General features: G+C 37.0%; 1 protein-coding gene across 18 annotated transcripts in view; it reads right to left on the bottom strand.

Moving 5' to 3' along the window:
* pacs2 (phosphofurin acidic cluster sorting protein 2) overlaps positions 1-16,606 on the bottom strand; it is a 40,781-nt gene that overhangs the window by 7,440 nt on the left and 16,735 nt on the right. For 5 of the 18 annotated variants that reach the window (XR_013819504.1, XR_013819508.1, XR_013819509.1 and 2 more), the window contains exons 2-18: positions 14,273-14,360; positions 13,330-13,419; positions 12,769-12,894; positions 12,528-12,687; positions 11,279-11,352; positions 11,118-11,198; positions 10,931-10,990; positions 8,570-8,727; positions 8,380-8,470; positions 5,093-5,164; positions 4,527-4,654; positions 4,203-4,335; positions 3,996-4,100; positions 3,276-3,382; positions 2,985-3,139; positions 2,784-2,894; positions 1,523-1,634 (exon numbers count right to left, since the gene is read on the bottom strand). Coding sequence is in view for 11 of the 18 variants with exons in the window: in XM_079854898.1 (XP_079711024.1) it covers positions 1,523-1,634; positions 2,784-2,894; positions 2,985-3,139; positions 3,276-3,382; positions 3,996-4,100; positions 4,203-4,335; positions 4,527-4,654; positions 5,093-5,164; positions 8,380-8,470; positions 8,570-8,727; positions 10,931-10,990; positions 11,118-11,198; positions 11,279-11,352; positions 12,528-12,687; positions 12,769-12,894; positions 13,330-13,419; positions 14,273-14,360 (1,851 nt within the window). In the remaining 7 variants the exon portion in view is untranslated. Of the gene's footprint in view, positions 1-990; positions 1,024-1,522; positions 1,635-2,783; positions 2,895-2,984; positions 3,140-3,275; positions 3,383-3,995; positions 4,101-4,202; positions 4,336-4,526; positions 4,655-5,092; positions 5,165-8,379; positions 8,471-8,569; positions 8,728-10,930; positions 10,991-11,117; positions 11,199-11,278; positions 11,353-12,527; positions 12,688-12,768; positions 12,895-13,329; positions 13,420-14,272; positions 14,361-16,606 lie in introns of all 18 variants that reach the window. The other 13 variants (XR_013819503.1, XR_013819507.1, XM_079854895.1 and 10 more) reach the window with 5 other exon arrangements.

Here is a 16,606-nt window from a genome sequence, read left to right as displayed (position 1 = left end):
AAAACTATTTTCCAAAAGCTATTTTTTCTGGGTCCTGGGAGGACATTTAGTTTTTAATGTTATGAGAAGATTACACTGCTCTGCTGAAGGACATCGGAGGTGTTCAGAGGATGATGGAGGTGATATTCATATCCCAGGACAGCAAGAGATCCAATAAAACCTTCAGATTCATTCCACACAGCAGCCTTTCATTATAAAATTTAATGGCTGATTCCAAAGACAGCACAAGGTGAAGGAGATTGACCAATTTTAGAGAAACCCTGAGAGCACACTGAACTGTTTTGACCCAGAATTTCCCACGAATCAAAGTGTGGATAGAATCTCTAGAGTTTCAAAAGTGTCTCTCTGCTCTCCCTCAGCCATAACTCAACGTTGGTGCTATATGAGATGAGATGAGATGAGATGAGCTAGAGATATATATATAGAGAGAGAGAGAGAGAGAGAGAGAGAAAAGAGAGAGAGAGAGTATATACATTCATATATATATACATATATATATATGTATGTGTATGTGTATGTGTATGTGTGTATATATATATATATATATATATATATATATATATTATTGTTTCAATGTACCCTTTGAGGGACATGCACAGAATGTGTTTAGTATCTGCATCTACATCATAATTGTCCTGTTTACTTGTACTATATCAGATGTATTAACTCCTTGTTGTTGTTTATATTTGTTCTTATGCTTTGGCAACACAGATGCATTTTTTTTTGTCATGCCAATAAAGCAACATGAAATTGAAATTGAAATTGAAAATTGAAATTGAGAGAGAGAGAGAGAGAAAAGAGAGAGAGAGAGAGAGAGAGAAAAGAGAGAGAGAGAGAGAGAGAGAGAGAGAAAAGAGAGAGAGAGAGAGAGAGAGAGAGAGAGAGAGAGAGAGAGAGAGAGAGAGAGAGAGAGAGAGAGAGAGAGAGAGGCCGAAGATGATATGTATCTGATTGGCTACAGTATCAGCACAGGCAGGAGGACCACAATACCTTAGTGCAAAATCAAAATGAAAGCTCTTTTTCCTTCAGAGAGGGCAAGGAAAATAAAAAAATAAAGAGAAATAAAGTATGTTATTCACAGACAGAGATGATAAACATTGACATTCACATGCTTTCTTTACAAAACATGACTTTAAGGAAAAGGATGCTCATGGAAAAAGATGCAGATATCTGGAAAAATGCACAAAATGAATCGAGTGAATCCAGTTTTTGAGTAGAAAACCAGATATCTGCATCTTCAGAGCACCTGAAAATGAACCCAGCCTTTAATAACACATATTCAAAGCACTTTTATATCAATAGTTTATTGATATTTTCAAATTGTATTTAGCCAAATACAATTGTAGACACTTATAATCTTTGAATATGTTTTATTATAAAGTGGTAACGTTAAAAATATTCCATATTTTTATATTCCATATTCAGTGTGTTCAGCAGAGCATTTATGTTGCCTTCTCTGAACTTTTTCATTCCTTTATATACAGTAAATATGGACCAGGGCTGCACTGTGCGTGTGTATTACCTTTTCTGCTTGTAGGTGAGCATGGCCTCTGCTATGGGCAACTGGTGAGCTCCATTTGCTCCTAACATGTACTGTGTCACTCTGGAAACAATATCTGGACTGTCCTGAACTGCTGGAGAAAGACGTTGACAGAGAAAAAGAGAAAGTCTATATACTTATAGATATATCTATATTGTTTAACAATAAGTAGGTCACCTAGAAATAATGTAGGGTCTCATGATCATTTGGATATTTTTATTTGCCTATTTTACTTAATGGATTTAAAGATGTATCTGCTGTCCTTAAAATGAATGCCACCTTGTTTGATTTTTTTGTTTTCCTCATCTAATATAGTGATATTCATTCATCAAGTGTGTTGCTCACTGTATGCATAGGTGTATTTGTGGGGCATTTATAATGTTTTAAAAATAAAGACACATTGTACTAAAGTAGGTGTTTCTGCAGCTGGAGCAACTAAATGCTTGTGTTTCTGATAAGCGTGCGTGTGCGTGTGTGTGTGTGTGTGTGTGTGTGTGTGTGTGTGTGTGTGTGTGTGTGTGTGTGTGTGTGTGTGTGTGTGTGAAAGATATTCAGTGAGAAAGTAGGAAAATGTAGGTCAGTTGTTCTTACAAGGAAAAGAGATGCATGTGCATGTTGACTCGTTTGTTATGTTTGACTCTGAAATGTTTTCAGCATGTGTTAGTCTTTAACTGCAGTTCTCTGGAAGTTAACACACACACACACACACACACACACATCTGGTTTCCTATCTTTAGACGTAATATAAACTGTATATTCTATACCCTTACACTAACCCTACCCATCACACAAAACTTTCTGCAATTTTACATTTTCAAAAAATCTCATTCTGTATGATTTATGAGCTTGTTTCCTCATGCAAACCTCAAATTAGGTCACCATGGACATGGAAAAAAATGTGTTTGTGTGCATGTGTGAGTCAGTGTGTGTGTGTGTGTGTGTGTGTGTGTGTGTGTGTGTGTGTGTGTGTGTGTGTGTGTGTGTGTGTGTGTGTGTGTGTGTGTGTGTGTATGTGTATGTGTATATGTATATGTATATATATATATATATATATATATATATATATATATATATTTACATATACATACATACATGCATACATACATACATATATATATGCGTGTGTGTATTTACATAAAAGTAAATAGAGTATTATTATATTTGTAATATGCAAATAAATATTTGTATTTATTTACAGATGGATAGAATTGAGAGTGAGTGACTATCAGAGAGAGACAGTTACCTGAGGATGGTGCTTCTGGTTTGTGGAAAAGATCTCTCCATGCCGAGTCCTGGAACAGACTGTTATATCTGTAGTCTATACTGGCCAGATATTTAGCCACTGGATGAACCCCTACACACATTACACACACATTTTTAGCGCTTCTGGTAGTGTTTTATTGGTCAGTGCCTGCTAATTTTTTCCTCTAACTCCTGCACTCACCGAGAGGGATGATGAGGAATCGCAGGTATCCGAGCCAGTCGGGGGTTTTATGTGTCAAGTGATCCACAAACAAACGCAAAACTGCAGACAGGTAATGCTGAGCTCCTGCTACTCCGATCCGCACTGGAGTCGGTGTGACTGAGTTACTGTTACAACTAGAGAGAATGACAAAAAGAGAAACAGGGGGGTACATAGTGTGTTACTATCCTGGATAAAACTGTAAAATTAAATGGCAAAAATAATTTAATGTGTATGTGTGACTCTTTGCTTCAGTGTGACTAAGTGACTCACAATCTCTGTATGCGAGCGATGATGGTGCTGAACGCTGCCTGTACGTCAGCCATGGTATATGTACACACAACAGGAAGACCGTGATTCTGTAACATCTCAGATACATACTGAGAGAAAAAGAGAGGAAAAGAGCCAAGAGTTGAAGCTATTCTAGTACTGATGACAGACTTATAATTCATATGCTATGATTCTTATGTATGGTATTATTCATGATCTTGTCTTTTACTTTGAGTCATTTAAGTTAATAAAAAGACGACAATAATCAGATGAGATGAAGTACTTTCATTAAATTATTTAATGTATGGTTTCCACAGAAACAAGAAACATTTCTTTTTATTACCAAATCAGCATATTAAAATGATTTCTGAAAGATCATGTGACACTGAAGACTTGAGTAATTATGCTGAAAATTCAGATTTGCAATCACAGGAATAAATTACATTTAAAATACATTAACAAAAATAATTATTTAAAAAATTAAATACTGTTTTTTTTTTTGTTGTATTTTTGATTAAATAAATGCCTTGGTAAGTGTAAGAGACAAAAACCTTTAAAAAAAATTACCAGCCCTACCAACTTTTTGTGTATTTATCATTATGATAATAATAATAATTATAATAATATCATTATATATAAATATATGTTTTAGGTCACCGGCCAAAATCTACCAATGATAATTGGCAAAAACTGTGATGCTGTACTGACAGCTGTCAATCATACCTGGCCCTGCCAGTCTGAGGTGTTGATGAGGATGATGCTGTCGGGAAGATAGCTGTCTGACACCAGGATGTGGTTCAGCTGGTCGTAAACAGTTTTACGTGGAATCTAACCACAACAGGGACCAAAATTTAAAAATAAAGTAACAACCTGCTGCTTCTGTTCAGTAACTAGAGTGCATTTGCTGTATGTAGCAAGGTTCTATCTGACCTGTAGGTGGCAGCGTGTGTCAAGCGAGCGCTCGTTGTCCAGGCTGTTGGCTCTCTCGTTGGGCGGTCGACTGGGCTGCCTCTCTTTAAGTGATGTGCTCCGCCCCCGTCGCCCTGCCAACTTTGGCTCCACCCTTCAGATCAAGACAGAAAGTTGTTCGTATTGCAGAACTTTTTTTAATACAGACACACACACAAACAAAACTAAGTTAAATGTACAGCATCTTGAAAAATAGTCATCTAAAATAGTAACAATCTATTAAGCTCTCTTTAACTCAAAATGTGTACCCTCATACATTAACCGCAGTGATTTGTGTATCCTCACCGGTTGGATGGAATGATGAGTGACTCCGTTTTGGTCATCCGGCCAGTTGGAGGCAACCTCTCCATGAAAGTGTCCATGTTGTCCATCATCTCCAATTCTGTGGTAGGAGTCACAACCTCAGGATGACCCTAAAACCCAGAGACACACATAATAAAACTTCAAAAACACTATATATACACCATATAATATTGTCAGGGTCATGTTTGGTTTCTTTGTGTTTTCATTCCTGTGTCTTTTGTTTCAGTTCAGTTTGACCTTCATTACTCTTTCCTTAGATTAGCCCAACCTTGTTTAGTTCTCCCTGTATATATGCTGCGTTTGGTTCTGTGTTTGTTCTGCATAAGTTATATATTTTATATTTGACCTAGTCCTAGTTTGGACATGTATACAAAATAACATTGTTTTACACTGTAGCATCCTGTTTACTCCACATGTTGATTCAATGTGAGTGAGTCTTAAGCCATGATTCAGCTTTACAGTGTCTGTTAGAGCTCATCTCAGAGCAGATGAACGCGCGAGTCTTGATCTGATATTCAGTGAATATCTTGTGGTAATGAAGGACATACCATAGAAATATGATCAGATTCATTATCCATCTGAAACTTCCCACCTCCAGCCCTTATTTTATCAGGATCCATCTGAACAGAGAAAGAGAGAAAGAAGTAGAGAGTTAGCTGAGGAAATGAACTGGAGTCTTTGTGTTTCTAATCTAGCTGCTCCTTTCTCCTCACAGGGAAAGGTGGTTAAAAATTGATATATATATTACAGTACAAAAATGTTGGGTTGGTAAGATAAGTCTTCAATGCTCAGCAGATAAAAATACAGTAAAAACGCTAATATTATGAAATATTATTACATTCTAAAATAACTTTTTCCTATTTTAATACATTTTAAAATGTATTTTTTTCCTGTGATGGCAAAGCTGAATTTTCAGTGTCACATGATCCTTCAGAAATCATTCTAATATGCTGATTTATTTGGTGTTGAAAATGTTGAGAATAGTTCTGCGGTTTAATATTTTTGTGTAAACTGTGTATATATATATATATATATATATATATATATATATATATATATATATATATATATATATATATATATATATATATATATATATATATATATATATATATATATATATTTAACCTCCTGGGACCCAGAAAAAAAAGTTTTTTGAATTTAGTTTTTTTCCATGTCATCACACTGTTTAGATCACAATAAACAAATGGTAAAAAAACATTTTTGCAAAATAATATTTTATTCATAAGTTATGCTATGTCCTCTGTAGTGGACGCCAGGACTAAGTTGTTTAAAAAATAAAATGACATGAAATTATATGTATAGGCAAAAACAATGGGATTTTTTTTTCAATCACCAATAAATTTGGGGGTTTCAGGATTTTTTCAACCAAAATTTGTATAAAGATTATTCTCAACTATGTTATGAAAGAAATAACGGAATGAATTGATACACCATTTTACATTATGCAATATGTGGGTAAAATGTCCATAAATTAATATTCCCATTCAATGCAATGTATATATAAACTGTATCTAATTTGCACCTTAATGTGTTCTTGGAGCAACATTTAATGAAAAAATAAGTGTAATAATTGGAGTAATAATTGGCAACATTTTAATAATAATATCTAATATTTCATAGGAATATTGATGTATAATTTATTTCCATATTCACTTGTTGTGTCTCACAAAATGCCTGATAAACATGATTTAAGTCCTGGTGTGCTCTACAGTGGACACGTTTGAAATCAACGCCCTGTTCTGTAACAGAAAATATTTTTTTTATTTGAAACCCCTTAACATTTTCCTGAGATGTTGTTTTATGAAATACAATTTGAAAAGTAGTCCAATTTAAATTAAAATTACAATATATTATTATATTTCCATAAGAATGCTACATTTGATCACTAAATTAATGTCAGACATTTTTAAAGACCAAGGAGAAGTTGTTTTCATGGTGAAACCTCCAAACATTTGGTATCTCTGAAAAGTCCTGAATGTGCTCTTTACAGGACACCCAGGTTGTGTCATGTGACATGTATGACGTCAGAGAAATTCACTAAAATATAATGTCCACTACAGTGGACAAAAGTCTATTCTTGGGTCCCAGGAGGATATATATATATATATATATATATATATATATATATATATATATATATATATATATATATATATATATGTATATGTGTATGTATATATGTATATGTATATATATATATATACATACATACATACATACATATATATACATACATATATACAGTGAGGAAAATAAGTATTTGAACACCCTGCTATTTTGCAAGTTCTCCCACTTAGAAATCATGGAGGGGTCTGAAATTGTCATCGTAGGTGCATGTCCACTGTGAGAGACATAATCTAAAAAAAAAATCCAGAAATCACAATGTATGATTTTTTTTTAGCTATTTATTTGTGTGATACAGCTGCAAATAAGTATTTGAACACCTGAGAAAATCAATGTTAATATTTGGTACAGTAGCCTTTGTTTGCAATTACAGAGGTCAAACGTTTCCTGTAGTTTTTCACCAGGTTTGCACACACTCCAGGAGGGATTTTGGCCCACTCCTCCACACAGATCTTCTCTAGATCAGTCAGGTTTCTGGGCTGTCGCTGAGAAACACGGAGTTTGAGCTCCCTACAAAGATTCTCTATTGGGTTTAGGTCTGGAGACTGGCTAGGCCACGCCAGAACCTTGATATGCTCCTTACAGAGTCACTCCTTGGTTATCCTGGCTGTGTGCTTCGGGTCATTGTCATGTTGGAAGACCCAGCCTCAACCCATCTTCAATGCTCTAACTGAGGGAAGGAGGTTGTTCCCCAAAATCTCGCAATACATGGCCCCGGTCATCCTCTCCTTAATACAGTGCAGTCGCCCTGTCCCATGTGCAGAAAAACACCCCCAAAGCATGATGCTACCACCCCCATGCTTCACAGTAGGGATGGTGTTCTTGGGATGGTACTCATCATTCTTCTTCCTCCAAACACGTTTAGTAGAATTATGACCAAAAAGTTCTATTTTGGTTTCATCTGACCACATGGCTTTCTCCCATGACTCCTCTGGATCATCCAAATGGTCAATGGCAAACTTAAGACGGGCCTTGACATGTGCTGGTTTAAGCAGTGGAACCTTCCGTGCCATGCATGATTTCAAACCATGACGTCTTAGTGTATTACCAACAGTAACCTTGGAAACGGTGGTCCCAGCTCTTTTCAGGTCATTGACCAGTTCCTCCCGTGTAGTTCTGGGCTGATTTCTCACCTTTCTTAGGATCATTGAGACCCCACGAGGTGAGATCTTGCATGGAGCCCCAGTCCGAGGGAGATTGACAGTCATGTTTAGCTTCTTCCATTTTCTAATGATTGCTCCAACAGTGGACCTTTTTTCACCAAGCTGCTTGGCAATTTCCCCGTAGCCATTTCCAGCCTTGTGGAGGTGTACAATTTTTAGATTATGTCTCTCACAGTGGACATGCACCTACGATGACAATTTCAGACCCCTCCATGATTTCCAAGTGGGAGAACTTGCAAAATAGCAGGGTGTTCAAATACTTATTTTCCTCACTGTACATATACACACACACACATATTATATATATATATATATATATATATATATATATATATATATATATATATATATATATTCAAAAGAAAGTTTAAAAGAACAGCAATTGTCCTTGCTGATCTTCCTGAATAAATGTTTCAATTTATTTATTTTGTTCTTTTGTGAATAATAAAAAACAATATAAGACAATATAAGTTTATGTTATGTGCTTATTTCAATATCTACTAAACACATGAGTGTGTTCTTACTGGACTGGGCGGCTCTCTGTGACTCCTAATGCTGTGAATGCTGCCAATTTCTGTCTGAGAGCTGGATAGAGAAATTCCTTCGAAATATGGCCTAAATCACACACACACACGGTTAATAAAACAACACACATCTCAATATTAAAATAGGCACTACACATACACTAATGAACAAACTCTCTCCTCAACATACTTGAGTTGGGGTTTTGGGGTGCTGAGAACGCTTTCATCATCATCCAGATCCGGTCCACTGTCACTCGGATTCTCAAACTCCAAACTCTCTAGATCCAGATCTAGATCTTCCTCTACCTCTGGAGGCGGCTCGGCTGGGTCCTGCTCCGAGTCCAACACCTACAAACATTTAAACATGTATTCCTCATTTGAACTGCATGGGAGACGGCCAGTAGATGAGACAGAGACAGAGACAGAGGGTTAAGCATAATCTGATAAAACAGAAAGTGCTCAGACTCAGCTGCAGGGGAATCGATCCCAAAGCGGCATGTGATGTTCCTGAATAATATTAATGAGAGAGGAAATCAATCAAGGACTTAGTTTGCAACCATCAATGGTCAGTGTAAATCCAGCTTCTTCAAATATTAACAAGCTGCTGCTGATTGAGCTAAATGCACTAACGTCATTTCTGCATTAGATGTTATAAACTAAATGATCATTACACAATGAGTAAATAATGTCTCAAATCAAATATTAACATTCCATTTTAAAGAGTTTGCTTTCAAAATCTAAAAGATGATGAAAAATGAAAGTCTCAGATAAAGTTCATCATTGTTATTGCCAATTGCTATACCAATTGCTAAATTAATGCAACATTAGGAGGTCATGTGACAACAGTTGTATATGTTTTATGAAATAATAACAATATTGTTTCTCATACTATTGTTTTTGTAATATTAGTCGGTATACAGTATATACTGAGCAGTATTTAGTAAGTAGTAAGCTAGTATTAAATTCCAAAATGTAACCATACTGACTGGTGTTCAAAATGCTTAATTTCCTGTAATAAAATATTGCTGAAAATACCTTCAGTCAGGCTTCAGTGTGTTCCATAATAAGAATCAGCGTATTGTCAGAACAGGAAGTAATCTGAGACATGATGCTGATGAGATCATGTTTCTGTCCCCGCTGCTTCTGCACATCAACACACACGTCCTGTCCTTGAGACAGGACTGACCTCTGAACCCAAAGTGGCAAGCGTTTGCTTTGCTGTGGGCAGCCGAATACTAGAACTTACTGCTTATTGAGGATATACTATATATTGCCTTTTTTTACTATATTGTGCATTATGCAATTATAGTAAACTATAGTATGCTACTTTGCTGTTATATTATGTCGCATGACCACCTCACGTTGCATGATTAATTCAGCAAATAATCGAATTTTAATCCAATTATGTATAAAACGTGTAAATATTTACAGTCCAATATAAAAAATAAGAAATTACATTTAAATTACATTACATTACAATTAAAGGTTAAATCAAGTGATTTGCATTGTGGGCAAAAAATAAGATTCAAATATAGTAGCTCATCCAGCTATTCCATGCATGCAGCATATATACATTGGCATAATGTCAAAAGAACAGTATGCTACAATGCTGTTCAGAACAGTCCTTGTTCCAGTCCTGCTCTCATTGTGCAAGATTATCAGCTAACAGGGTTTCGGTTTCCGTAGCAGTGCTGATCATGCATGGCTAAATTAATCTGTGGAGTCACTTAAGCGTCACTAAATCTCAGACTCAACACTATCATGCAAGAGTTGATTGAAGAAATCATCTTCCCACAACTAAACATTTATAAAATGACTTTTTTAGGTGACATGTTGAATTACCTATGTCAGGTGTGAGGTGAGAAGTCTTAGGCTAAATTCACACTGTCAACCCAAATCCCATTATTTGTGTATCCAACACTTATATTTCCTCATTATATACATTACAAATCACCTCTTTTCTCACAGTGTCTGAAATGATTCTATATAGGACTCGGTCTCTCTAAACCCCTCCTTACTGCCAGCCTACTCTGCTCTGATTGGTCAGATGCCCCAGTCTGTTGTGATTGGTCTACGCCTACAGAGCGTGTCGGAAACAAAACGCCCATTACCATATCTGAATTTCAGCTCCGGAGGCTTCCTCAGCACTTTTATATACAGTGATACCAACAGTCACGATGATGTTGGTTTTACCATAATCAATTTGAGCCCAAGTCCTCATCCTTTGGAAGAGCATGCAAAATGGATTTGCTTTTGCAGCGCAGAAAACATCATCTTTTCGAACATGTCGACAACATGATCCAAACTCCTTCAGGCCTCAGCTACAAATACAGTTTTCGAGGGCGGGTCAAAGTAGATGTTGTTCACAGGCAGCCAATGACGATCATAGGCTGACATTACGCAAATAAGTTACAAACCTAAATAGTTTGTTGTGCACTTTGATCTTTAACTTAGCAGACAATTACAGCTATTTTGTACACTACATGAGAGGTAATATCTGAAAACAGCATAATAGGGGCACTTTAAGCAAGTAAACTCTGTATTCACCAACCTCATCAGAAACTCTGAACCGTTTGAGCAACGCCACCACACGCTGCTTAAAGTTCTGCTGCTAATGGAGAAAGAGAAACAAACACATAAACATACACGCTCATATTAACAGTCTGTTTGGTAGGCTACACGATCACATCTGAAAGAGATGACTGCTCACTGAACTCATTGTTCTCTGGCGTTCTTACCCTGGTGATTGACGCCGTCCGGACTATTGACCTCCTCTGCTTTTTGGGCTTCCTAATCTCGTATTCGTCATCCTCAAGATCCTAAGGAGCATGTACAAATACGGGTCAGCAAGAAGAAAGGGAAGTGAGGTTGCTTTATTTGTGCGTGTGCTTGTAATGACCTGTCCTTGTGCTGCGTCATCACTGGCCTCCTGCTCTGACGAGAAGCTTTCATACTCTTCTTCTGAGTAATTATCTACCAAGTCAAACAAACAACATTATAAAAAGGACAGATCAAGTCCTGAATGCTGATTGGTCAATACAGCGTTCCAGCTAGGAATGCACAGATACAAATAATTATTTATAGGTAATGATCAATAACCGATAAATGGACAATATTATAAATCTATTTTATTTTTGCAATGATATATCACTATACCTTTAAAGGATAATTCCGGTTTTTAGCACTTTGAGTCTCTTTTCTGGTTTGTTTTGGATGAACTAGAGTGGTGGACACAGAAATTTTGACAATGGGTTCTGTCTCGACTTTTTGACTCGCTTAGAATCGCCTTTGACCACTTCAGAGTGGCGGCTACGGGCATGCACGAACATGTCCTTAAAACAACCCTTAGCGTTCGTTTTCAAAACTGTGCAACTCACCGAGTGGTTAGTGGTGTTCGTTGATGTTCCAAAACAAGCATCGTAGCGAAATACAGTTTCTGTCGTGTTTTATTTGGAATTTTATAAAATCCCATTGATTTCTGCTGGAGGACTCATTGCTCGTTGATATTAGTGCGCTTCAGACTCAAATACCGAGCGGAAGTTTATACGCGGTTGTGAGGTATCTGAAAAAATAGTTCCACTATAGCAAATAACACGGATTGAAATCATACATTGCACTGATATATTTGTTTTTAATCATCAACGAACACCACTAACCACTCGGTGAGTTGCACAGTTTTGAAAACGAACGCTAAGGGTTGTTTTAAGGACATGTTCGTGCATGCCCGTAGCCAGCCACTCTGAAGCGGTCAAAGGCGATTCTAAACGAGTCAAAAAGTCGAGACAGGACCCATCGTCAAAATTTCTGTGTCCACCACTCTAGTTCATCCAAAACAAACCAGAAAAGAGACTCAAAGTGCTAAATACCAGAATTATCCTTTAAGTTAATGGCAGAATTAAACATCCAATAATCGGGTGAAATCGTAAAAATTAACCAACAAATAAATAGCTGATATCCACTAAGGTGCCAATATATCAGGTTACGCATCCCTAGTTCCAGTCACGCTAAAATACACAATAAAGAAGCAAAACACATAGAAAACACAATTGGTCATATATATAGAAAATACAATTGGTTATTGTCAGGGACATGCCATCGACTAATTCATTAAAACTTAATTTGTATGGCTGGATGTTTTTTCTTTTTACCAGAACATTTGATTTTCTGTCCCAGAATGGCCGCCTCTTCGTGGTCTATCGGCTGACTGGACAGGGAATAGATCCAAATCTCGGCAACTTTACCCAGAAGCTCCTTCTGATTACTGCACAGAGCCAAGACCTGCCCTCCTTCTGCAGGATGCTGCATCACCTGCACACAAACAAATCAGCATGTTAGCATGTGTGTGCGCTTCAAAAGTGATTATTGACCTCAGTAAGAAACCTGAAATACCTCTGCCATGTCTATAGAACCAGCAGCCAACGTCTTGTAACCCAAAATTGTTCTGTTTTTGTACCTCTTCCTCCTCTGAAGCAGGATTTGCAACTTATTTCCCTCGCGCTTCAGAAAATGAGGGTACTACTCGCATACAAACACGCACACATGGGACAGAAAGAAGAAAATCAAACTCAATTTCATAATAAAAACTCTAAAATAATTCAGTGCACATTGAGATGATGATGATGATGATGATGTATTGAGAACAATATTGGCTCTGTTTCAAAACTTAGTAAGCTGTCTACGCAGGGAGCATTTGAAGCAAAGGTTGTTTCTACGATACCTTCCTTTTGGCCAAATTCCAAGGCAGCACATCATGTATCCTCTGCGGTGGAAGCACTCCCATAATGGATTGCAAAGAATGATGCAGAGCGTTCCAAATCAATCGCTCATGACGTTCTTTGTCAAGCAAGGCAGCTGCCCGTCTAGGCAGTGGACAACTAGGCAGTTTTGGAACAGAGCCATTGTTTTTATGCTTGAGCGATTTGAAAGTGTGTGTTTTGAGGATATCTTTACCTGTAGAGAGAACGTGAGAGCGAGATCAGTCTCCACCCCTCCAGCAGGGGGCAGCACTATCTCATGAGAGCGCAGGATTCGCTTGGAGCCCTACATCACAGGAGCAAACACACAATCTGTATTTCATACAATTGCTCCTTTTGTCATCACTTTAAAGAAACAATTATCCACTTAATTTGGAATTGTGTTTATTACAGAGTGTTTTGGATTGGCTTTTCTAATTTTGTCCAATGGAATTTGTCCCCATCCTTCTGTATTGGCCAAAAATGTGTTCATTCATAAATATACATTTTCACAGATGTTGATATATATTAGATTTATTTAATTGAATTCTAAAAATGTAATTGCTTGTAAGACTCTTCAATGGTGTAATAAAAAAGTCGCTGTTTGGATTTAAATAGGCTAAATAGGCATGTTATATGTTTGGCAACAGTTCTTCTAACCCTAACTGATGGAGTGTGTAGCTTTTCATTTCTAAAACAACCTTGTAGGAAAACACATCATGGCAATATTCCAGGATGACAAAACCAAGATCAAAGCCTCAGACTCAAATTGTGAAAGAATGGTTGGGAGGGAGCATGAAGAATCAAGAGTCCAGACCTTAAAGTTTTTGGGATGTGCTGGAGGAGACTTTAGTTTACAGAGTCAAGAATACACTTTACAATACAAGATCTTGATCAAAAATGGATGCACTTCTTGATGGAAATAACATCACAACAATTATTTCCATCAAGACTCTTAAGCATTTGCCTGTTTAAATCAAAACAGTGCCTTTTTTGGGGCTGGGCAGTGTATAATTATATATATTTTTTTAAATACTTAAATGATTCCTTTTAAAATGTTTAGTTTATTGTCTTTATACTTATAAATGTTGTGGTCTTTGTTGGGGAAAAAAATCTATACACATGCTGAAAAACAATATACACTGCTGATCACTACGTACCTGAATCTTGACTGCAATGACAACAGAAATCAGCTCTTTGTCAAGTTCCTTCATCACAACTAGCTTCTTCAAAGTCAGACTACACAACCTACAGACAAAAACACAAACAGGTGATTATACATAATGTCTGGCGAATTGAAGTGTTATCTTTATAGGTAGTATAGTAGCATAGTAACTTTCAACCAGGACAGATAAATCCAGAAAACAACTGGAAGTCATGGGGCTGACTTCAGCCCTCTGAAAACTGGCATACAAAACTGTTTACAAGACGTTCCATTGAGAGTCTGTCATTCCAACCAGAAGGAACCGCTTGAATGAGCCAAATTCTACTAAAACATAACAAACACACGCCCTCGCTTCGACACCGCAGTAAACCTGAACACTGTACTGAATGACATCCACCCTTCAGCACATACAGTGATAACACAAATGAATCAACACCCCCACATTCACATCACAGAGGCAAACATTTCCAGAATTAAGGATTAGTAGACCAAAAAAAGACAATTAAGTACCGTAGTTATTTGCCTTTAATCTTCCCTTTTGTCAAAGCTCAGACATCGAATAATGCAGACGGGACACATTTAAATATGTGCAACTGCAAATTGCTCAGGGAATTACATTTGTTTCTCGCACAAATCTTCAGAAGACTTGGAACAGATTGAACAAGTTGCATGTGGTGATTTTTCTCATTTATGGATCTTGACAGACCAATTTACTTTCATTAAATGGCAAAGACTAAGAGTGTGTGAACATCCCGCCTAAGATCTTCCTTTGTGGGCAATGGAAAAAGCCATATTGTACTATGCCTTAAAAGCCGAGAGTACCCCATCACAGAGAATGAGATCATGTCAGTCACGCATAGAGAGAGCCGGAGCAGAGATGAGTCAGGAATGTCGCAGTGGGAAGCCTGAGCAGAGAGAAAAGCCAATGGGGAAAGTCCCACACGCACCTAGAACATTAATAAGAAACGCTTTATATATTCAAATCACATACCAGGTACTAAGAGGACAAGGAGGAAAGAGCGAGAATGAGAGAGAAAATATCCCTCTTCCCTTTATCTCTGCTCTCTTGATTCATTCACTTTGTCTTTTTTTGTGTGTTAATTGTGATAACATATTTATTTATAATAAGGACACATATGTGCCTTTTTCCCCTTTTATTTATTATTTGTTTTGTATATGTCTATTGCTTTGGCAATATTGTGCCATTTCACACAGTCATGCCAATAAAGCTCATATGAATTGAAAAAAATATTGAGAGAAAAAAAAAATCTTACTTGGACCAACTTCCTCTTTGCACATCATAGAGAGAGAGAGAGAGAGAGAGAGAGAGAGAGAGAGAGAGAGAGAGAGAGAGAGAGAGAGAGAGAGAGAGAGAGAGAGAGAGAGAGAGAGAGAGAGAGAGAGAGAGAGAGAGAGAGAGAGAGAGAGGGGGGGGGGGGGGGGGTCCAATCACACAGTCCAATCTCTCGGTTGATCTGAAGGCTGGTATTGTTCACAAACCATTCTTACTTTGACTCACACACACACAAACAAAAGCCATTCTTCTCCCCTGAGCGATTAGCATGCTAACACACAACAAAGGAACACACAGTGATTCTAAATACACTTTTTACATTTCTCTCACACACACAACACACACAAACACAGATTAAAAAATATTTTTGCAACCACAAAAACACAAACTTGCTTATGACCTCTAATTCTCCTCAATTAAAAAAAAGAAGAAAAAAAAAGAAGCAATTTCTGCCATTTTTTAAATTTGCAACCCAAAAACTCAATAACATAAAAAAAAATTTGTATGCGCATGACGACACTGTCGACCGGAGTGACTGCGGTTACGCCCACTGAGTGGCAAAAAGACTGAGCGACAGCATTTGTTTTCCGTGAAAAACACACAAAACGCATCTAAACCGGGAAAGAGCTTTGCAATTGACTCTATATATAGGTTTTGACTAGAAATCTGAGGTATATTTTTTACAGAGAAGCAGATGGATCACTGCAATTCATTGAAACAACTGGACTCCAGGCAGCGAAAGGTGGATTTGCAGTTATTTTGTGTCCATATGCTGAATTTAGGGGTAAAATCATACCCTATATAATATATTGTATTGACAACTCATCAATTAAATATGCATATACATATATTCTTTCATTTGATTGTGACGTTAAATACAGCTTTGGTTCGACTCAAAACACCGCCATAAATTACACACTTTATTTTTAAACAGTCAACACATTATTTATAATCAAGTATATCAAGTAAAAAAGAATTGATATTAGTGAAAGCTGTGTCAGAGGTTTATCAATGAGACCACCTACAAACACGACA

Source organism: Squalius cephalus (genome assembly GCF_949319135.1).
Source record: "Squalius cephalus genome assembly, chromosome: 21".
Lineage (NCBI taxonomy): Eukaryota > Metazoa > Chordata > Actinopteri > Cypriniformes > Leuciscidae > Squalius > Squalius cephalus.
Note: the sequence above shows the minus strand (reverse complement) of the source record. Positions and strands in the feature narration are given on the sequence as shown.